Genomic DNA, 23,526 nt, shown 5'->3' on the forward strand with positions numbered 1-23,526 from the left:
ACTGGTGCCATAAATACTGAGACACTCTGAATCAATGGCCCCAACAAAGAGTGGGAATAACGTATAGCGTAGCTTGGCTGGCTGATGACAGAGGGACGTAACGGTCAAAAAGAATTCAAAAGGCATCCAGAAGGAAGAGGAATTCTTTTGGAGTGGCCCCAGCAAACAAAGCTAGGAATAATGAGGGGAAAATAAGAAAAGGCAAATTTCAGCTGTGTAGGTGGAAAAATTCCTTCCCAGTGAGATTCATTAGATTGTTAAATATTCTCCCCAGGGCAGCCCTGGAAGCCCCACCTACTTGCATCTTTAGAACTAGATTTGAATTCAGGTACCAAATGGCTGACTGAGACTTCAGATGGATAATTATCAGGCTGGATAAACTGTGAGAGACTGATAAGACTTTGTGGTACCCGTGGGCAGAGGTACATAGCTGGCAAGGTGCGTCTCCTGCATGTTTCTACATAAATCTCTCTCTTTATTTTTCCCGCCACTGCGGGTCAATTTCTCGTGGAAGGGCAATACATTGTCCATTTTAATTTTGCAAAAGAAAACTCAACTCCTGCCCATCAAACACCAAATGCAGCAGCTCGGAGTATTTGTGAGCTGATGGGCTGGAAGAATTCATCTCTGACTGCCAACTTGGGGGGTAGGATCAGCAGCAGTAGGGCTGACAGACCACATAGTAATGCAGAGAATTTATTACAAAAAGCTCCACGTTGCTGTGCCTGTATTTCTGCAGCTGTGAATAATTCCAGTGTAATCCCCTTCCCATGATTCCTCCTCTGTGATGGGATTCTTTACCCTTCCGAGCTGTCTCGGATTCATTTTCATAAACACAGAATTTTGTCTCAGGACCTGAGTCCTGAAAGGTGTGGACTGTTCTTATAGGACACTGACTGCCCTCAATTCTCTACCCTCAATGGGAGTTGAGGGTGCTCAGCACCTAACAGATGTGCTCAGGACCTTGCAGCGTCAAACCCTAAATGTGTTTACAAAGGAGATCAGTGCTAAGCCATCTCAGACGTGGCATGTGCTACCATGCAGTGGGGTCACAGCTCATTTCAGTCCATTAAAACACGACAGCCCCCTGTGGTAATAGCAACCTTAAGTGGTAGCAACTATTTAGTAAGCTCTAATGTTTTGAGCCATTACTGCAAACTTGAGGTGAGCTCAAAGCAAACTCCTAGATCCAATTTCTTTGGGGGGGGAGGGAAGGGAGGCATTTGCATCAGAACTTGCCTTCATACACAGAGGGTGAAGAATGGCCCCTATCTTCAGAAAGGCCTGACCCCAAACTCCAGATCTGAATCCGCCTCCAAATTTGTGGTGGTCAAAGTCTGGATCCAAGTGTTATGGCTTGAGCCTATCTCTGCTGTCAAATGCTGCCAGGTCCATTTTACAGGGGAGTTCATGGACCATCAAGGAGGCAGTGCTTCTTGTTTCTCTCTGACACCTCCTCCTCCCTGCTTTGGGAAACTTAAATGTTGAACAAGGGCTTTGGAGGCGAACACATCCAGTCCGCAGAGAGACAAGGACAGTGTTGTAAGCTCCTTGGGGCAGGGGCTGTCTTTGTTCTGTGTTTACACAACACCTAATACAACACCTAGCACAACGGAGCCCAGGTCCACGATTGGGGCTTCTAGGAGCTGTGATACAAATAATAGATAGTAATACAGATGCAGCCACATAGGGCCTGGGAGTGCATGTGAGGCATGAACACGGGGGCAGAATAAAGAAAAGGAAACCTTGAAACTTGAGCTATTCTACATCCCAATCCCATAGGGAGGAAAACCAAAAACAAAGGAGAATGGGGGATGGGCGGTGGAGGGAAAGAGATAAACATCACAGCCTTAAAATGGCCAGAACAACAATAGAAGGTAACTTTGCCCAAGGCGTCACTGAAGCGTTGAATAGAAAGGGCCAAGTTTTCCTCTTGGTTATGCTGCTACGATTCCATTGCAGCCATTGGGGCAGCGCTACTGGAGAAGAGGGGAGTTTGGCTCAGCCTGGGATGCAGAAGTTGAGTCTCCGACCAGTAAACAAGAGAAACATTTCCCATCTGGGAGGAAAGGGAGAGTTTCTCTTTCCTCCATTTGACACAAGACGTGTGTTGTTTAATAACTTCTTGTTTTACATTGATCAGCCTGTCCCTTCTGCATAACTCATGAATTCCTATGGAGACAGTGGCTTCTCCTGAGGCTGTTTAGTAGCTAGAGAGATTCAAAGCAACTCAAGGTCCATCATACAGAAAATAGAGACTGTGCCTATCTCCTGTTTTATTCTGGGAGGGGTTAAAAGCCCACGCTGAGCTACAGAAATATTTACATTTGACTTGTGATATAAGAGAGCTACTTTTACTTGTAGGCAAGTGAAGTGGCAGGAAGCAGAAATCTGGCAGAGTACAGAGTTACTGGATGTACAGATGGTGAGACTCCTCATTCTCCAAGTATGAGATGACATATGCACCAGTATGCATGCTGAAACCAAGAGTCACTTTCCTTGGACCAGAAAATGACATATTTTCCCCAAGCACTTGAGGCAAGAGGGAATTTTTGCCATGCCCAATTAACCCTTCCAAAATGGCTGGCTAGCAACTACGTTGCAAAATCAGATTTTAGAAAGGAATTTCACCCTCTGTTTTTGTCACAGTAAAAACACCCTGCCTTATGTATTACAGTTAGTTAGTTGTATTACAATATCACTAACCAAGACCAGGCACAACTGCTGGGCAGTGGACTAACATTTACAAGAGATAGTCTATGCCCCAAAGAGATTACAATCTAAATAGACAGGACATTTTTTTTCTCTTTTTCATGGATGAGAAACTAAGACACAGAGAAGTTAAGTGATTTACCCAAGATCACATGGGGAATCTGCGATGGAGCCAGGATTTGAATCCGAGTCTCCTAAGCCCCATTCCAGCCTTAATGCCACCTTTTCCTTTCCCAGAGCTTTCTCGTTTTGCAACACATAACTGAAGCTTTACCTTTTTCATTGCATTTGAGAAAACAGATCATGTGACCTAAAAGATCCCTCTTCAACCCAGCACTCTCATTTTAGACATTCACCTTCTATAAAAGTGGTTCTCAGCCAGGGGTATGTGTACCCCTGGGGGTATACAGAGGTCTTCCAGGGGGTATATCAACTCATTTAGATATGTCTAGTTTTACAGCAAGCAGCTACATAAAAAGTACTGGCAAAGTCAGTACACATTAAAATTTCATACAATGACTTGTTTATACTGCTCTATATACTATACACTGAAATGTAAGTATCAAATAAATCAATTGGAAAATAAATATTGTAATTATATGGTAAAAATGAGAAAGACAGCAATTTTTCAGTAATAGTGTCCTATGATACTTGTATTTTTTATGTCTGGTTTTGTAAGCAAGTAGTTTTTAAGTGAGGTGAAACTTGGGGTTCACAAGACAAAAACCAGACTCCTGAAAGGGGTACAGTAGTCTGGAAAGGCTGAGAACGACTGTTCTATAAGACTTCACAGTAATATCCACAATATACAATATTTCCTGTTATGGCAGGTATCACCAGTGGTACCATTACACACAGTTTTACACAATATTTCCCTTAGCCTACGTGCACTGATCAGCCTTTGAAGAAATGTTGCACTGTTGTTTTGTGATGTTGTCCCATTTCAAGGGAGCTGTGGCAAACAGACAGAGAAGTTGCTCTCTGCCTTAATCTCACTAACTAGAGTCAATTCTTGCCCCGAGGATGTGGGCATTAGAGTTTTGGCTGAGATTCCTGAAAAAAGGATTGCCTGCATGCTGTTTGCGACTACTTCTGTTCAAGGACTGGTGTATATTGCATAAATAAACAGTTGCATTAACAATACACCCAGACACCGCATCACTGATTTCTCCTCTAACAGGAAGCCAGCCTGCAAGGCATCAGCATCTGCTACTTCAGGGCAGCTAGCAGCAACACTATTTTTTCCTTCAATATTATTTATCTTTACCAGTGATAAGCCCTTTCACATATTATCCCTGCTTTTTGAGCTCTTATGAAATCATTTATTATTGTAATTATTTAACGAAAACCACCAAAAACATCTACGAGATATATAGATTTCCCCCCTTTCCTCCTATTTGGCTTTATTCTAAAGAAAAAATAAATAATCAGCAACTTCCCGGAACAAAACTCTGGGAAATTGCAACCTGCCAAGAGGTATTAATGTTGATTACAAAATATACATTCAAGTAACAGAGGTTTTCAGACACAGAAAGGAGTAATGGCTCTGGCGGCAATTTAGCACCACATTTAATATGAACACATGCTTGACCAGCTCAGCAGCCACAAATTATTATTATGGGATTAGGCACAAAATAACCCCTCTTTTTGTATGGCGAAAGTATCAGATGCACTGAGGTTTGGGCTTGACAAAAATTGAATACCTGAAGTCAGGAAAAGGAATTAGCACTATATGATAACATAAATGGCATATAATTATATACTCACAATGACCAAGGAAGTAAGGGAAATGAACAATTAAAACAGTCAGATCAGCAGCACTCAGCCTATTTCCCCCCTAAACTCCTTGCAGCATGAATCCTCCAAGGAAAACCATGTGATTATTACTTATATACCCTGGGAGACACCTCAAAATTGTCAGTGATATCTGTAACCCATGCTTATGAATTGCAGCCACTGGAAGGGCTGAGACAGTTACCCCATTCCTATTCCCAGGGAGATATTTGAAGAGGAAGGATGGTCCAGTGGTTAAGGCAACAGGCTATAAATCCGACCATGTTGGTTCAATTCCCAGCTTTGCCATAGTCTTCCTGCTAGAATCTCAGGGTTGGAAGAGACCTCAGGAGGTCATCTAGTCCAACCCGCTGCTCAAAGCAGGACCAATCCCCAACTGAATCATGCCCTAGGTCTGGCTTGTTAAAGGGATTTAATTACCTCACTGCCATTGATTTCAATGGGAGTTAGGTACCTAAATACCTTTTAAAATCTGGCTCCTTCTCACTATGGTGTCTCTGTGCCTCAGTTCACTATCTGTACAATGGGGATAACAACATATCCCTACCTCACAGAGTTGCAGTGTGGATGGAAATTATTAGGTGCTCCAATACTACATTGATGGGGGTCTTAAAGTACCTACAGATTCATCCCTTTGTCTCTCTGCTGAGTTTACTCATTACTGCCAGTTGGAAAGATAACTATATGACATGTTAGGAACTGGATTAAGCAATCACTTTGTACTGGTCACCAAACAGCTGCCAGATGTAGTGCTGGGTGCACCATTTGTTGAATGTCGCCTCTGTTCCAACTGTGTTGCAGTGGTTGTCACATTTATTCCTCACTCAAAATTATGCAAAGAACTTCTGCAAATCATTCTTCATCCCAAACTGGCTAGAACTAGAAAGGGAAATCAAGCTCTATGCGCTTCCGTGGGAAACAGCCTCCCCAAAATGCTAAAAAGCTATTAAAGGAGGAGTTTGAAAAAAAAAGACGTGAGAAAACACCAGTTAATTGAGAAACCACCAACTTTATGCCACCAAATCACTATCAAACAAGCCAAGAAGCAGTACTCTTTTGGGGGGGGGGTTGTATTATGGGGGTGTCTAACATGTGTGTATTGCATCCTCCCTCTGCTGCTTGGTCCATATAGAGGCTAACAGAGATAGTATTTCAGCTCAAATAGTGCTTTAATGCTGCAGGTCATGGGTTCAAACCCCATGAGTAGAGATCATTACAAAATAAACGGATCTCAGCTATTCTTGGTCTGCCAGATTCTGCTACCTGTAATCCATGGAGAAGATTCTTTACTATGTTAACAGTCTCACTGAATAAGAATCCATGTCTTTTACGTCCCATATTGCGCGGCTACATTCTTAAAGCCCTTCTCTCTCTCTCTATGTTACAGGTACATGGCTATTATCCATCCATTGCAACCCAGATTGTCAGCCACAGCCACCAAGGTGGTCGTCACCGTTATTTGGTTCCTGGCTTTATTGCTGGCGTTCCCGCAAGGTTATTACTCGATGACAGCAGAGCTTCCCAACAGGGTGGTGTGTCTGGTGGACTGGCCAGAGTATGACACCAGGGCGTATGAAAAAACGTGAGTCTTTCCTTTTCCTACCGTGAAAAGCAAGGCAGAGAGGGAGGCTACACAGTATAGAAAGGATGCCTTCCACAGAGGGAAAAAACAATGTGAAATATACAGACACAGAAGCAGGTGGGGAGAGATGGTAAGGGGTGCAGGCTCCTGGCAATCACAGGACATTTGGTTGGGGGGGATAAACCCATCTGATTTCAATGCATGCCACCTACTCAGTGCTGTGGGAAGGTTCCTACCTTCCCATACAAATATTCCCACTATTATTTTCCATGATGAAAATGTCTTCCTGCTCCTAAGTTTGCTGAGCCCCTGAAGCAAGATTCAGGATCATGGCAATATTTTAGCCCGTATACACTGTAGCTCTTCCTTTACTTGAGAATCTCAGAACACAAAGGAGATTATCATTATCACCAGTTGAGGAAACTGGCACAGAGAACTGAGGGGACTTGCCCCAGAGGCAGAATGGTGGAGCCATGAACAAAACTCAGGTCTCTTGACTCTGCATCTATTGACTTAACCACTGGACCATACAGCCTCTGATATAACACAAGCCTCCAATTCCATTTACAACCCAGCATATAAATGTACAAGTAGTTACCAATTTTCTTTTTTTAATTCTAGAAAGGATGTAAGTAAACCCTAAGGCCAGGTCTACACTACCGCGGTAGTTCGACGGCTGGCAATCGAACTTCCGGGTTCGATTTATCGCGTCTGGTCTGGACGCGATAATTCGAACCAGGAAGTGCTCGCCGTCGACTACGGTACTCCACCTCAGCGAGAGGAGTACCGCGGAGTCGACGGGGGAGCCTGCCTGCCGCGTGTGGACTGCATCTGAACCGCGGTAAATTCGAACTAAGGTATGTCGACTTTAGCTACGTTATTCACGTAGCTGAAGTTGCGTACCTTAGATCAAATTGGGGTGTTAGTGTAGACCAGGCCTAAGAAATCCCATGGTACTGCATCCATTGTATGTTTACTTTACACAACAATAGATTTATTATCTCTTTCAGACAAGGTACAGGCACTTAAGGTCAAGAACTTTTAAATATTCTCTCTCATGGACCCATTCTTAGGCAGTTGAATAGGAGGGAGGGAAATGAGGTCAGTACAGAACAATAGGTTGGTTTTCTCTGAAGGCCTTCCATACAAATATTGACCAAGCTTGTCCGCAAAAGAAAGTCTCATTTGCTGATCATGACGAAGATGCTTTTGCTGGTAATGTATTTTATCCCTGTTGAACTAATTGGGCCACAGTTATCCATGCTCTAATTCCAGAGCTACACCAAAGACAAATTTGGCTCATTGCACCAATCTGCAATTCAGTAGTCCTATGCAGGAACAGTAAATTTCCATTTTGCAGAGAAATTCCCCACTTTTGAAATGTGCTTTTGTTGTGATTCAGAATGAGACCTCAAATTTCAAAGAATCCATGAAATGATTTTTTTTAAACTGTTTCAGGTTAATTGAAAAACATCATTTTTATTTAGATTTTTTGGAATGTTAAATTATTTTACATTATATTATAAATTATAAAAATACCTTTTGAAACAAATGTTGTTTCAAAATGAAAAATCAAAATGTTCCATTTGGCTGAGATCAAAATGTTCTGTATGCTTCATTTAGATTTTTCCCCCCTAAACAAAATTTTAATTGGAATGGACACATTCCCACAGAACATTTAGAAAAGCAACATTTTCCAATGGAAAAATTCTGTTGGAAATTTTTTGATTAATTTTCTACAATTTAACTTGTATGATCATCTTGGGAAGAACAACCAACTAAATGGAGATAAAAACAAAAATAAATAAAACCAACGTGGATTATTGGTGGCCAGATTCTGATAACTCATGGGTAAAGTGCTATTCAGAGCGAGGAAGGTTCTCATTGATTGCATTTGTGGATTAAGGAACTGTTCAGCATAAGGTCTCTAGGTAACTAAATCCTATTCCGTGTCATCTTGGAATACATGGAAATATAAATTAAACTGGATGTGGTACTACCGATGATCAAAATGCTACACCAGAGCCATTGCTGTGCCTGGCTGCTTTCTGTCCTCTAAAGCTAGTTCTTGATGGAAATTTCACTGAAGGGATGATAGGACATGATATTCTGTCTCTATGGATGCAGATGGATTCTGCATTGCTCTTAGGGCATTATTTATGCTTGCAGTTTAATACAGCTTTGTTTTGTATGGCACCTTTCATGTGAACTGTGTCTTAAAATGCTTCACAGAGTGAGTACACTTCCAGAATGAAATGGCAAAATGGAGCTATGTCAGAAAGACGCTGACAAAATGGAGGAAATTCAGGGACAAGTAACTAAAATGATTAAGGGTTTGGATTGAAGGAGGAGAGATGAAAAGAGTTTGGTATGGATGGCTTGGCTAAGCAATGACTGAAAGGGGCTCACGCTGAGGTAAATACTGAGGCGGTAGAAGAATTGGCGAGGGTGGGCCAAGGGTGGAAAGCTAGGAGTAATGGCACAAAGTTAGGAAAAGGAAATACTTCATTGTCATGAGGAATGTTAGACTGTGGAAAAGCCTCGCAAAGAAGGCCATGCAAACTTGGCAAAGAACCTAAAAGCGTACAGTGCTGTATAGAAGAGTTCTGCGTTGGCTGGGAGGGATGGAACAGCTGACTGAAAAGGTCCTTTCCAGTGCTTATGTCCATGATTATGTGGCAATAGCAGCCATTTCCCCAATATACCTGACCCTCTCCTATCTTATAATGCAGATATGCTCCCTTGGAGTGCATGGGCTCCTCCAGGATGCTATTGTGGCATTATGACCTTGCCCTGCAGGGTTTAAGACCTGCTGAAACTAAGCTCACAGAAATTCAGATTCATAGGAGACCTAAAAGAGCTGGGTTTGCTTATAAAACAAAAATCCTGTGGGGGAGCTAATAGGTTTATATTAAAAACGACTCTGAAAATCCTATAGAATTCAATAGCGAATGAAATCCTTCTTAAGGGTGTTTTGAACCATCTTGTAAAATTTTATAGCAGGGATAGGATTCTCTTTTAAATTCGCCAGCATGGGTAAGAGAAAGGAGATGGCTCCTGATATAAACTTCTGCAGGAATTTTCCATAAGGCTTGATTGAGCAATCTATTTCTAAACCATCAACCCAGCCCTAATTAGTACAAATCAGCCCTTTGGCCTTACACTGCCCCATCCTTGGGACCAATCTTGAAGAGGGTCAGACTCAAGGTCAGAAGGGACCATTGTGATCATCTAGTCCAGGGGTTCTCAACCTTTTTTTTTTTCCTGAGGCCCCCCAGAACATGCTAAAAAAATGCCATGGCCCACCTGTGCCACAAAAACTCTTTTTCTGCATATCCAGTAGATTAAATCCAGGGCTGGTGTTAGGTGGTAATAAGCAGCGCAGTTGCCCAGGGCCCCACACCACAGAACTAAGTTGCTCTGGCTTTGGCTTTCAGCCCTCGGTGGGGCTCGGGCTTCAGCTTTTTCCCCTGCGCCCCAGCAAGTCTAATGCTGGCCCTGTTCTCTGGTTTATTTTGGTGTACCCCCTGAAACCTACTGATAGCCCCCTAGTAGGCCCCAGGCCCCTGGTTGAGAACCACTTATCTAGTCTGACCTCGTGAATAATACAGGCCAGAGAACTTCCTCCAACTAATTCCTAGAACAGAGATTTTAGAAAATCATCCAATCTTGATTTAAAAGTTGTCAGGGATGGAGAATCCACCATGACCCTTGGTAAATCGTTCCAGTGGTTAATTACTCTCACTGTTAAAAATTTACACCTTATTTTCAGTATGAATTTGTCTAGCTTCAAATTCCAGCCATTGGCTCGTGTTAGACCTTCCTCTGCTAGATTGAAGAACCCATTATTAAATACTTATTCCATATGTAGATGCTAATAGACTAATCAAGTCACCCCTTAACCTTCTTTTTGTTAAGCTAAATAGATTGAGCTCTTTGAGTCTATCACTATAAGGGATATTTTCTGTGTTTTCTTTAACCATTCTCGTGGGTCTTCTCTGAACCCTCTCCACTTTATCAATCTCCTTCTTGAATTGCGGACTCCAGAACTGGACACAGTATTCCAGCAGTGCCAAATACAGGGGCAAAATAATCTCTCTGCTCCTACTCGAGATTCCCCTTTTTATACCCCCCAGGATCATATTAACTCTTTTAGCCACTTGGTCACACAGAGCTCCAGACTGCCTCCTTAATTTTCACTTAAGCCACTTGTTTGAGTGCGTAATATAACCATCCCAAACTCATGCCAAAAAACAAACACTTTAACATCAAATCACCCAAGTGCTCTCTATACCTGTGTGTATTATAAAACCTGAGCAAGACTGGCAGATGAAAGATCTGGTAGGAGTTTTTCTAGCATGAATATATTTTCCTCCCACTGAGGTTCCTTCTAATTATTTCTAGCATTTCAAAAGGTTTTGGGTGACCCCACTGCTTTGACAGTGCTACAGTCGTCTTTGTTTTGCCCTTTGATGTCAGGGAGGCTGGCTGTTTCACTTCCCTTCTGTAGAAGCTTAATCTGAGGGTGAGTAAAATGTCACGAGTTCAAAAAGACACTAGCAATCTAAAATCCAGAGGAATGATCAGCTAGGTTTCAGGTTGCTAAACTCATTATCAAACTGGTTGGTTGGCTGAAGCCAAAGCAACTATTTCTCTAAGAGCCATTTAAAGGGTATCAAATCCTGATGCAGCACCCCAAATCAGAGACAGGTAATGACGCAGAGCTCATAGTAGAGATGATCTAGTCAATTATAGTGGCTGGGGAACGTCAAACGTTGGGAGGTTCAGATAATTAGTATTATTTATTATTTGTTTTTATGCACCTAGAGTCCTGATTTAGGCCCCTTGTGTAGGCACTGTGCAAATACATAGCGAGACAGTCATCGCTGAGAGAGCTTGTGGTCTAAATAGACAAAACGGAATGGGTGGGAGGCAAAGGGACTCGCCCAAGGTTACACAGAAGGTTAATGGCAGAACTGGGACTAGAATCCAGATGTCCTGACTCCCAGCCCAATGCCTTATCTACTTGACAACACTATCTCATGCTAGTTCACTGACTGAATCCTTTGAGAAGTGGCACTGTGAGGCAGATTAATCTATCGATGTGCTCTATGAGCTAACGTATCTATAGTATTGCCATTGCATAGATTATATTACACATGCAGCTCCTTACACGTCATAATCTCTAGATTTGTGACAGTGAAAAGTTTGGGGAAGCCATGAAGCTTTTGGGTGGATTGTCTTGGATGGCTGGAATTACATGTGGCCTCAGCGTACAATTCATGCAGAAAAATAAATTAAGCATAGCTCTCAATATTTCCTTAGCTACATTCTTTCGGCTCTACAAGCCGCAAACAAGTACTACAAATAGGTGAATTTATCTGGTCATGGTTCTATAAAGAGAGACAATGTCTCTCGCTCTGAATGCCAGACACTGGGAAATTTGTTCTCTTGTCAATCTGTCAACCGGAAGGCTCAATGTGCCCCATGTGTTTCATCCCCTAATTGCATTTTGTTAGTTACAGTGACAACACACTGGCTTAGAGGCCCTGGGCAATTTTCTTATGAGGATGGTGAGTAGCAAACAAGTTACTAAGGAGGAGAATGTTAATTACGCCTTTCATGATAAAATTAGCCACTGCTAAGATGAAAATGCTCTGAAATCCGAAGCACAGCTATTCACAGTTATACCAGCTTTGGCTCTACCTGCTACAGCAGAACTTGGTTGCATAATGTATAACAAGCTGTGAAATTATTATTATTATATATTCGTATTACCGTAGCACCTAGCAGTTGTAGTCATGGACCAGGATCCCCATTGTGCTAGGTGCGGTACGAACACAGAACAAAAAGACGGTCCCTTGCCCCTACAGCTTCTGATCTAAGTACAAGACAAAAGACAACAGGAGACAATAGGATAGACATGGAAGCACAAGGAAAGAATGCTGGTCAGCCCAATAGGCGGTGGTCTCACCACCGCAGCTTCCTAACCTTCGTCAAGCTTTTTGTAGGTATCACAGCAAAGAAGAGTTTTAAGGAGGAGTTTGCAGGGGGATCATGAGGAGCTTTATGGGGAGCTCCTCCCAAGCATGAGGGGCAGCATGGGAGAAAGCAGGAAGGTGTAACATGTGGGAGCTGGAGGTGGCATTGTGGGCTGAGAGGTGGGAGTCAACATCTCAATAGCAAATGCAGGATGATACTTAGGGTGTCTCTCTCTCTCGCACATGTGCTACAGCATCTGTAGAACAACATTCTCTAGAAACAGTTGTAGGGCCACAAGCCATTTCAAGGCTTCCTCTGTGACATTGGGGATATCATCCAATTCACTTTTGGATCCATATTTGGGGCACTGCGTTGATGTGTTTGATGGTTTGGATGATCTCACCATAGTCGCACGAAGGGGAGTCTTTGATCTTCAACTGGTGCATCAAGTAGTTGCATCTTCCATGGCTTGTTCAGACCCAGCTCAACCCAGTCCAAGTCTGCGTGGCGGGTCGAAGCTGAGAGGGTGGCTTGTTGGGACAGTAATAGTGTGCTTGTTTTGGCCTGGTAGATGCGATGTCAGGCATTGTTGGGTACGTTATCCATAACATGTTGGATGGGAAGTTCTGGGTCGGCTTTGGCGTGTTTTAAGTTCTCGTGCTGTGGTTATATCTCGACAGATAATAGGTACAAAGGATAGAGTCCCCTATCCTGTAATTATGGCCTACATTAAAAAAAAATAATAGGTAGGGTGGGGATAGCTCTGTGAACACTTGCTGGAATTGGGCAGTATTTGGTGACTTCACTTCATGGGATTATGGCCCTGATATGTCAAGGGAGCCTAAGGCAGTGAGGTTCCCAAATCCTTTAGGCTCCTTTCAAAAACCCAGCCTAAATACACAGTATCCCTGGCATAGAGTAATGAAGGGAAGCAGAGGCAATGCATGGGGGGCAGGCGGGATCACATCCCCCTGCCCCCAGATTTGATGCTTGGCTTGTACTGACACGAACACGGCTGAAGCCGGTTGCCCTCGCCCTTCCCCCCAACTGTTCTCAGGCTTGGGTTGTGTCTGCAGGGAAGCTTGCCCTGCCACTGCCCACACTAGACACTCTTTGTGCAAAGTCGAGGAGCTCAGGCTCTGATCACAAACTCATCTGATGGGGGCGGGAGGAAGAAATTGAAAGCAAAGATCAGCTTCCTATGAAACGCCGCCATATTCACCTCCAACCTGTCGTACATTTTCAGTGACTGACTTATTGGCAGGCGGCACATAGCTGGCTTGTTACTTTATTCAGGAGCACGCACTGTAGTCTAATTACGCCAATGGGTTTTCAGAATTTGGCAGGTCATTAACTTAAGTCTTCAGTCTCAGCTTGGAGGCAGAGTGAGGATCCAATACTTGTTAACAGCTTGGGGGCCTTAATCACCACATCACTGAACAGATTATTTCTTGCATTAATAAATACCCAGAGCGAGGGAGCCTGGACTCAGAACAGCCTCATTTCTCCATGAATCCTTTGCCTTTGATGAAACAAAGCGCTTCCACAGGTTACAGCTGGGACAAAATCCTGACTTCTGTTACACAGGCAAGTGTCCATTGACTGCCCTTAGGAACGGGGACAAGGCAGTAGTAGCCTTGGATACTGCTTGCCCGACACTCCACTCCCTTTTTAATATCATGGTGTAGGTAATAGAGCAGAGGTTCTCAAACTGGGGTACATGGTAGAATGTAGTCTGGGGGGGGATGCATTAGGGAAGCGGGGGGGAACAACTTACTGCGCGCATTCAGAGCTGGGTGGCTGGAGAGCAGTGACTGCTGTCTGGGTGCCCAGCTCTGAGGGTAGCATCACCAGCAACAGCAGCAGAGAAGTAAGTGTGGCATTGCCATACCATGCCACTCTTACTTCTCCGCTGCTGCTGCTGCTGGCGGCAGCGCTGCCTTCAGAACTAGGTGCCCAGCCAGCAGCTGCCGCTCTCCACTCTGTCTTCAGAGCTGGACGACCAAGAGTGGCAGCTGATGGCTGGGTGCCCGGGGAAGATGAACTACTACAGACACAAAGAAGCGGGGGGGGGGGGGAGAGCAATCAAATACGTTTGAAAACCACGGTATTAGAGGATAAGGGAAGTCTCAAAGGTCCAGAGACTTAGATAAGCCCCAAAATATAGGTGCCAGTCTAAAATGAATGAGGATTTTATGCTTCTCGGTGCACAATGATTGATTCTGTTGCTCTTTCTAATGCATGGTGAGAGACGCTGCACAATGTATTGTTTTAATACAGGTCATACACCTAGAAGCAAAGAATGTATGCGATAATTACAGGATAGGGGACTCTCTCTTGGGAAGCAGTGTAGCCTGACTTAGGGTGCACTAATAATATTAATTTGGATAATATGGGAATTTAATTTATTAATTTTATTATTAATAATAATTAATTATTAATATTAATAGTATGGGTTTTAGGCTCACCAATCTGTTTAATCAGAAGATAAAGGTTCTTGTCTTGAATCAGGCTCCACAGAATTTACAAAGGACCCTCGGGGGGTATGACAGGAAGCTCAAACTGTGACAGATATAGCCTTAAAGACTTTTTAGTAAAATCAATAATCGTAAGTAAATGGTAAAATACTCAGAGTTACAAAGTTACAATTGCATTACTGCTATTTAAAAGATACATATGATAATATAGTATTATATGCAACAAAGCTTTGGTTAATATATTCACACCCTTCCTTGATAACCTGGTGGTAAGAGACACAAGACCAGCCTTGCAGTTCAGGTTTCTCAATTCTTGAGTGAGGGATGCAGTGCTTAGAAAAAGCTAATGCTACTTAGGGTTTACTTGACTAACAAATTTAAAATCAAAACCTAATAAACAAAACTAAGAATAAAACTTAGGGAAACCAAGCTTAGCCTAGTTCCCTTGAAACTTAAAGTTTAAGAATCAGGGGGTAGCCGTGTTAGTCTGTATCCACAAAAACAACAAGGAGTCTGGTGGCACCTTAAAGACTAACAGATTTATTTGGGCATAAGCTTTTGTGGGTAAAAAACCCCACTTCTTCAGATGCATGGCAAAGTTTAAGAAGAACAAGTATAGCCTACTAATAGTAGTAGTCATTGTAAATAGATAGAATAGATAGAGAGATAGAGTAGAAATAGAATGTAAGTGAGATCGATAGAGCGGAGTGCTCTAGCGAGATGGGTCACCTCTTTTATAGGGCACAAGTGCCGGAAATCCTTCCTCCTATGCTTCATTCCTCACCCACAAAATGTTAGGGTATGCGTACCCCATAGGCTAGTATGTTTGTGCGTATTGATGACATGTACATACGCACATACGTTTCCTTATGGTGTACCTGTTAAGTCTGTTGGTACAACATTGAAAAAACCCCTATGCCATTCTCCATTGTCTATTGGTCTAGATAAAAGGTCATAGACATAGGCATGGGTACTTATCTATTTAGGTAACAAGGTACAGGTCAACTTTACTTTCTGGGTAAAAGGTCTTAATATAGATATGCTAACTTTGCCTTAGCTTAACATACAGGATATGGCCTGTAGGTCTCCTGCATTACAGCCAAACTTACTTTAATATAAATGTATAAACCTATTACAATAAACCAAATACTTAAATGATAAGAAAAGATATATATAGGCAAGCAAGCAGGTTAGTCCTATAGGCTACAGCAGTGACTCTGAAAAAGACCAGGGGCTATAGTGGATAATCAACTGAACATACGCCCCCAGTGCGACGCTGTGACCAAAGGGGCTAATGCAATCTTTGGTTGTATAAGCAGGGGAGCAGAGAAGGTATATTACGTCTGTGTTTGGCATTGGTGCGACTGCTATTGGAGCCAGTTCTGGTGTCCACAATTCAAGAAGGATGTTAATAGGAGAGGGTTCAGAGAACAGCCATGAGAATGATTAAAGGATTGGAAAACCTGACTTATGAGAGATTTAAGGAGTTCCATCTGCTTAGTTTAGCAAGGAGAAGGCTAAGGAGTGATTTGGTCACAGTCGAGAAGTTCCTGTATGGGGAACAGAAATTTGATAATTGAGGGCTCTTCAATCTAGCAGAGAAAGGTAAACAAGATCCAATAGCTGGAAATTGAAGCTAGACAAATTCAGACTAGCAATAAGGTGCAAATTTTTAACAGTTAGAGTAATTAACCATTAGAACAATTTACCAAGGGTTTGTGGTAGACATTTTTTAAATCAAGACTGATGTTTTTCTAAACTATAAATTCAAGTTCAAAACAGGAATTGAGGGAAGTTCTATGACCTGTGTTTATTCAGGAGGTCAGACTAGATGATCAAAGTGGTCCTTTCTGGCCTTATAATCTATGAATCTTTCCACAAAACACGCTGCATGTGTTAGTGTGACAGCAAAAAGCACATGCTTTGCTCTTGCACCTGTGACTCTGCATTGTTACCTCTCAGCTTGGACACAGAGTGAATTCTTTGATAATCTCTCTGCAGAGAGGTGTCAGAATATAAATACCTCATGTGTGCTAATCTCTACCAGAGACTTCAGAGTAACAGAACACTTTCTCCAGTCTGCCTCAATTCCTCGCACGATAACCACTTTGGATATCGTCAGCTTACAGCGTGGTGATCTTATCCAACTAGGCCCAGGGTCATGCACACACTTCCTTTCCGCCTCCCCACTCAACTTCAGTTATCAGCACAGGACATGCACAAGTGTACAATAGTCTGTCTTCTCGGGGCGAAACAATGGAGTACTGTTTAAAAGGAAGCAATCAAGGCAGTATCTTGGGGCTTGTCTACATGGAGAAATTGACCAGCATAGCTATTCCATAATAATTATTCTGCTATAGCTATCCCAGAATAGCTCCCCTTGTGGACACTACTTCAGAATAATAACGTCACTTTGGTGGCAGAGTGATTATTCCAGAATAAAATCTCTTTTTCCAGAATAGCGTCCACACAGGAGAGCTACACTGGAATAGCTACAGCAGAATAGCTATTCTGGAGTAGTTATGCCAGTCAGTTTCCTCTGTGTAGACAAGGCCTTGGTGCTAAAAGCAGAGGATGGAGTCAGGACTTCTGGGTTCTTTTCCTGGCTCAGCCAAAAGGACTTCCCTCAGAACTCATCCATGACTCAGCTTCTTCTGTAAAATGGTAATATTAATTAACATATAAGTGTTGGGGAGTTTAACACCCTCAGATGAAAGGTATTGCGTAAGACACTATGCAGTTACCTGCTGTGGAGCCAGCTCAGTAGCTGTGCTTGGAATTGCTACATAATTGAGGCCCTAATCCAAGCCCTGAAACTAAATTATCCTCTCAGTTGGGCCATTAAAAATGCATCAACTCAAATAGAATTAAACTAGCGTTACAGAAGAATGTATTTCAGTGACTCTCTTGCATCTCAGCCTGCGAATGCTGCTATACCAGTGTTCTCTAGTTATGAAGGAGGGGCAAGGATGCGAGTGAAACAAGACTTTGGATGATTAAGGAGCCATGTTGACTGGTTCCAACATGAGTCCTATTTAGCCGAGAGGTTTTGCTACATAGCTTGAATGGGAGATCCTCAGGATTCCAGTAAAGATACAGAGGACACCCTGTCTTTGGGTGGAAAAAAAATCTGTCGGGGAGCAATTCGCATATCTCCAGGTTGAACTACAATCAAATGCAGGCTGCTGTCATCAGAGGCTTCCTACACACTGCTCTGAGTGCTCGCAAACAAAATGAGACTTCCCAATTATGTGTTGTTCATACTACAATGTCATAAGAACGGCCATACTAGGTCAGACCAATGGTCCATCTAGCCCAGTATCCTGTTTTCCAACAATGACCGGTGCGTCAGAGGGAGAGAACAGAACAGGGTAATTTATCGAGTGATCCATCCCTTGTTGTCCAGTCCCAGCTGCTGGAGGACAAGTTTGGGCTGCTTTTCCGTGCAGATTCTTTGCAACTCTGTTTCCCTGGGAGAATTGGGAAAACTTGAGCATCCTTTTCAGGGGCTGGCTAAATCCATTCTCCCCACTATTTCTTTCAAACAAAAGCCTTTTCTGATCCTGTTTAGAATTCATCCCAGGTACTCTGGCACTCTTGATGGTTGTCTAGCGTCTCGTCAGCTGAAGAAAAATATCCAGCTAAGCGCTCTAGGCCTCTGGCTTTGAATAGGCAGAACCATCTTGCCTTGCATTGGGATCACCCCCATTTAAAACCTAAGTATCTTCATCGAGGCTGTCAGGAAATCAGTGACGCTTTGCGAACGTGTCACATTTTTCTATCAATTCCTTGTACAAATATCTAGGGTTGATATTGCAGAAAATACAAGTCCTAGGACAGCAGATTAACCTCCTGGGAAGGGCTCTCTGGGTCCTCTCCCCAGGCTAGTGCACCCTACGATGGCGGAGCAGATGGAATCTAGCTACCAGTGTTGTGGTGAATCCTGCTGTACGTCCAAGCAGCTTTAAGAGGCTGGTTTGTACAAGCCATTTGTCCTGCAGCCCACCATGCAATTGCACTGAAAGGTTCTTCTCCGAAGCACTGCTGTTCATCTCAAACTGAACTAAGTGCATTTCGGTGTATTACCCTAATGGGGCAGCAAACAGCAAATCACTCCAGAGTAATTCAGTGCACGATGGAGCAGCATTTTCCCCTGAATGAGGCAAACCTTTGAGTCTCCTCAGCTGCAGGAAATCAACCAGATGGCTGGAAAGGCATTAGAAGCAAATTAATTGGCACAGCTAGATAATAATTGGGATAGATAATAAAACAGAAAATAGCATAATGCCACTATACAAATCCATGGTACACCCACACCTGGAATACTGCATGCAGTTCTGGTCACCCCATCTCAAAAAAGATACATCAGAATTGGAAAAGGTACAGAGAAGAGCAACAAAAATGATCAGGGATATGGAACAGCTTCTATATGAGGAGAGATTTAAAAGACTGGGCTTGTTCAACTTAGAAAAGAGACAACTAAGGAGGGGTATGGTAGAGGTCTGTAAAAATCATGAATGGTGTGGAGTATTCCCCCATTCACATAACACAAGAACCAGGGGTCACTCGATGAAATTAATAGGCAGCAGGTTTAAAACAAATATAAGGAAGTACTTCTTCACACAACGCACAGTCTACCTGTGGTACTTGGTACCAGGGGTTCATGTGAAGGTCAAAAGTATAACTGGGTTAAAAAAAGAATTAGATATATTCTTGGAGGATAGGTCCATCAATGGCTATTGGACAAGAAGTATGCAGTGTAGTTGTGTTGGACAATGTGGGTCTTTCTCTCACCAACAGAAGTTTGTCCAATAAAAGATATTACCTCATCCACCTTCTCTCTCTCTGATTAGCTAAGATGATCAGGGATGCCATCTCATGTTCTGGGTATCCCTAAACCTCTGACTGCCAGAAGCTGGGACTGGAGGACAGGGGATGGATCACTCAATAATTGCCCTGTTCATTCCCTTTGAAGGATCTGGCACTGGCCACTTTTTAAAGACAGGATACTGGGCTAGATGGACCATGGGTCTGACACAGTATGGCTGTTCTTATGTTCTTACCAGGGTCTCCAGGTTGGCATGCCGAGCATCGAATATTTCTTTCCATTTCATTGTCAGTTTACACCCTCTGCCAAAGCTAGAGCTGCACGGAAAGCTGGACTGGGAAATCCCAAGCTTCCTCATACCAGAGCTGATCACTCTTGCACCTCTGTGAAGGATCTCTGGTTCATCTAAGCCAGCATTCTGCCGCCAACAGCGGTCAGCGCTGGATTCCTTTGAAGGTGGCATATAAATTATACAATGAACCTAATTGCAACACTACACCATGGGGGGGAAGCGTGGGTGAGGGGGCAGATTTCTCCCTGAGCCCAGATGGTGATCTGTGCCCTCAGATTATACCTTGGAAATGTAAGGCTTGATGACAAGTGCCATTGCAGATGCTACTCTGACTCATACAGGGTGAAACTAATCTCTGGTGCACAGTACTGATAATTTGCCGATAATTAATAACGAATTGATAACCAATAATTGATTACAAAATTTAACTGTGATTAGAGGTTTAAGGAGAGGGGTTCTCTCAAGTGTGGATTAGTTCATCAACAACAACAAACCTTGGATAAATCCATTTTGATTGGATTTATTGATTTAACAGCAAAGCCAACTCACACACAGAGAGGCATACAGTTACCAACAGCTCCTGTAGCTCTCTTAGAGCCTACGTCCAGGTTGCATGGTTCTATTTCCTCGTGAGGTTTTAGGGTAAGTATAACCTTTCTTTCCCTTCTTATTTATCACTCTAACCCTTAACCAGTTCCTTCTTTGGGCACATACTTCTTATCTTAGGTTATTTCCTCCAGATAGTTATTCATTGTTTATCCCCGTATTTGGGCAATTTTATCCGTTGTATCTTTTACACACATCTGGCGGTTAATATAGCAAAAATATCTGCACAGCTATTTTTAACAATACGCCACAGATTACTGCTCAGCAAAACTTCAGTTCTTACAGTTACCTTTACTACAAGCCAGCTTGGGACTTCTGCTCCCGGGCAAGACTTAAATTCTCTCTCTAGCCTATCTTAAATGTCAACAGAAGGCTGGCAGTACTAGGTCCTCCACCCCACGGAAGCCTCACATAAAGCTTCATGCATCTTCCTCAGGCTCTGCATGCTGCCAAACTAGTCCCTTGGCCTGCTCATGCTGGGGCAGAGCAGGAGGTCACCTTGACAGTGGCCTTGGGAGTGGCTACAGACTGTTGTTATGTGGATCTACTAGCCCCAGGTCCATGTGCAACCAAGACAGGGAAATGTGACTACTATCAAGTTCTTAGACTGAAAAAAAAACTGGAAGGGGGGGCAATGAGAGGAGGTGGTATACAGGGGGTGAGGGGTCACATGGCAACTTGATGTAAGCAGTGTCAGGATGAGCTCTACCCTGACATCTAGTGGTGAATTACGGCAAATGTGGAAAAGAACTTCAGGGGCTGACCTTGTTTGCATAGGCATGCCCACCCCGGCTAGCATGAGCCCACGGCAGCACCAAATGGTCACTTTGGCTGCTGTGGGATCCCCAGTTTCTCTGTTATTGGGGCAGGAGGAATAAAGTGTTGTTACCCTGATTATGTAAATCAAGGACAATGAAACTGTTTTATGACAGAGGGTCTCACCATCACCTAAGTAGCACTTGCTAGACCAGGGACATGGGTTCCAAAACCCAGTGACTTAAGAAAGGCTAGGGACAGGTATTTGTACCTGATGGTATGGGCCCCTTTTGAGGGCCTGAAACATCAATTGCACCATCTTCTCTCTCCACTGTTGAATAGCAGAGCTAATTTTGATTCCATTAAGAGTCTAGTTACAGGCTGATATATTGAATTCACTTTGGGCCAATGGTGCACCAGCACTGGGGTTCCCCTACTACAAGCTGAAATCACTGAGTGATGTGTTAACTAATGGGGGAGCCTGAAGATTTATTGCTAAGCGGTTGGCAGAGTAGAGCAGTTTGCGGGACAGTTGGCGCGGCCCGCAGGACGGCCAGCGGAGCTGAGCAGTTTGCGGGACAGTTGGCGCAGCCCACGGGATGATAAGCGGAGTGGAGCAGTTTGTGGGACGGCTGGAGTGGCTCATGGGACAGCTGGAGGAGCGGAGCGGCTGGTGGAGTGGAGCGGCTCGTGGTGAAGGCTGCAGCAGAACCCCATGGAGAGGTGGAGCAGTCGGCCTCAGACCATGTAAGGTGCCCCTTAATACCCCGTGTGCCCCTTCTCCCCCCTCCATTTCCACCCAGGCTGGGGGAGGTGTAAGACAACAGATAAACTTTTGAACTCTGGGGCTGCACTGACCAGGGACAGAGACTTTTGGGTGATTCTTGGGTTGCTGGACTCAAGAGACTTTTGGGGTTTTGGACTTTTGGGATTTTGGGGGTGGGTCTTTTGCTCATGGATTGTGTTACAAATCCTGTTTGTGGTGTTTTCCCAATTTAATGCTGATGTCGTTTACCTCATGTTATTAAACATTTTCTGCTACACTCAGTCTCCGTGCTTGCGAGAGGGGAATTATTGCCTCTTAGAGGCGCCCAGGGGGTGGTATGTAATTGTCCCAGGTTAATGGGTAGGGGCTCGAGCCGGTTTTGCATTGCGTTATTGAAACGGAACCCCTAGATATTGAACCCGGCCCTTGTTGCTGCCAACTCAGATGGGCAGAAGTGTTACACTAGTGTCCTGGTTCTTGACGGGGGGAGGCCTGAACGTTGCCTCCCTCCAGTGGCATAGAGCCCTGATGGAATGAATAAGGTTTAATCTGCAGTTCACCTGGATGTGAATGAGTGGTGAGGATTTCAGCACCTGTCCTTGGAAGACAGTTTTGCTGGTCATAGATTCTAAGGCCAGATCGGCCCATAGTCTGACCTCCCGCATAACACAGACCAGAAGACTTCCCTGAAGTAATTCCCATTTGAACAAGCGCAGATCTTTTAGAAAAACAGCAAGTCATGATTGAATTAAAAAACTTCAATGAAGGAGAATCCACTACAACCCCTGGTAAATTATTTCAATGGTTAATTACCCTCACTGTTAAAATTTGCACCTTCTTTCTAGTCTGGAGTCGTCTAGCTTTGTCTTCCAGCCATTGGACCTTTCTCTGCTAGACTGAAGAGATGTCTGATCAAATTTCTGTTCCCCAGATAGGAGCTTATGGTGATCAAGTCACCCCTTAACCTTCTCTTTGTTAAAGAAAACAGATGGAACCCCTTGAGCCTGTCATAAGCCAGGTTTTCCAATCCTTTAATCTTTCCCATGGCTGCTCCCTGAACTCTCTCCATTTCCCCCTGCACTGGAAGGTCTATATGTGGTGATTGTGAACTGTTAAGTTTTGTATAATTAGAATTATTATTCTGCTCCCTGGTGTATTGGATACAGCTTTCTATAAACATGAAGGAATAGGCATTATCTTTGGGTACTGCTCCTCTTTGTTAGTTCATTTATGTATAAAATAGACCTAAAACCTGCCTCCTAGAGGGATGCACTAAATGATTAATACTGATTGATCTTGGCCAAATGCTCCAATTGCTTGCATGAACGATCTGTAGGAATGCAAAGCAATTTGCAATGGCACATGCTGCTCAGAGCAAAAAGGCACCTCCTTAGTTCCACACAGGCCTGTCGCTATTGCAGAGATGCGGATACATCAGGGAACAGTGCTCATTTAAAATATTGTCTTAATCCGTTAAAGATTTTAAGTCTAATTCTCCCCTGGAAATCATTGCTGTTATAGTGGCGTGGATCTGAAATAATGTAGCAAAAGAATCAGGACCATTCATCCCCTGCTGGTTTTAAGTTCCCTGCACTGTTACCATCTTGTGTCCCTGATCTCCCTTGCAATTGGAGGGAGGGATAGCTCAGTGATTTGAGCATTTGCCTGCTAAACTCAGAGTTATGAGTTTAATCCTTGAGGGGGTCATTTAGGGATGTAGGGCAAAAATCT

At 43.5% G+C, this 23,526-nt stretch overlaps 1 protein-coding gene across 1 annotated transcript in view; it reads left to right on the plus strand.

Moving 5' to 3' along the window:
* The window catches only part of TACR1 (tachykinin receptor 1), a 94,736-nt gene that overhangs the window by 36,310 nt on the left and 34,900 nt on the right, over positions 1-23,526 (plus strand). Inside the window, exon 2 of the mRNA XM_024203378.1 lies at positions 5,894-6,088. Coding sequence (XP_024059146.1) covers positions 5,894-6,088 — 195 coding nt within the window. The remainder of the gene's footprint in view (positions 1-5,893; positions 6,089-23,526) is intronic.

The sequence above is a fragment of the Terrapene carolina genome, unplaced genomic scaffold (assembly GCF_002925995.2).
Source record: "Terrapene carolina triunguis isolate 2854851 unplaced genomic scaffold, T_m_triunguis-2.0 Scaffold53, whole genome shotgun sequence".
Lineage (NCBI taxonomy): Eukaryota > Metazoa > Chordata > Testudines > Emydidae > Terrapene > Terrapene triunguis.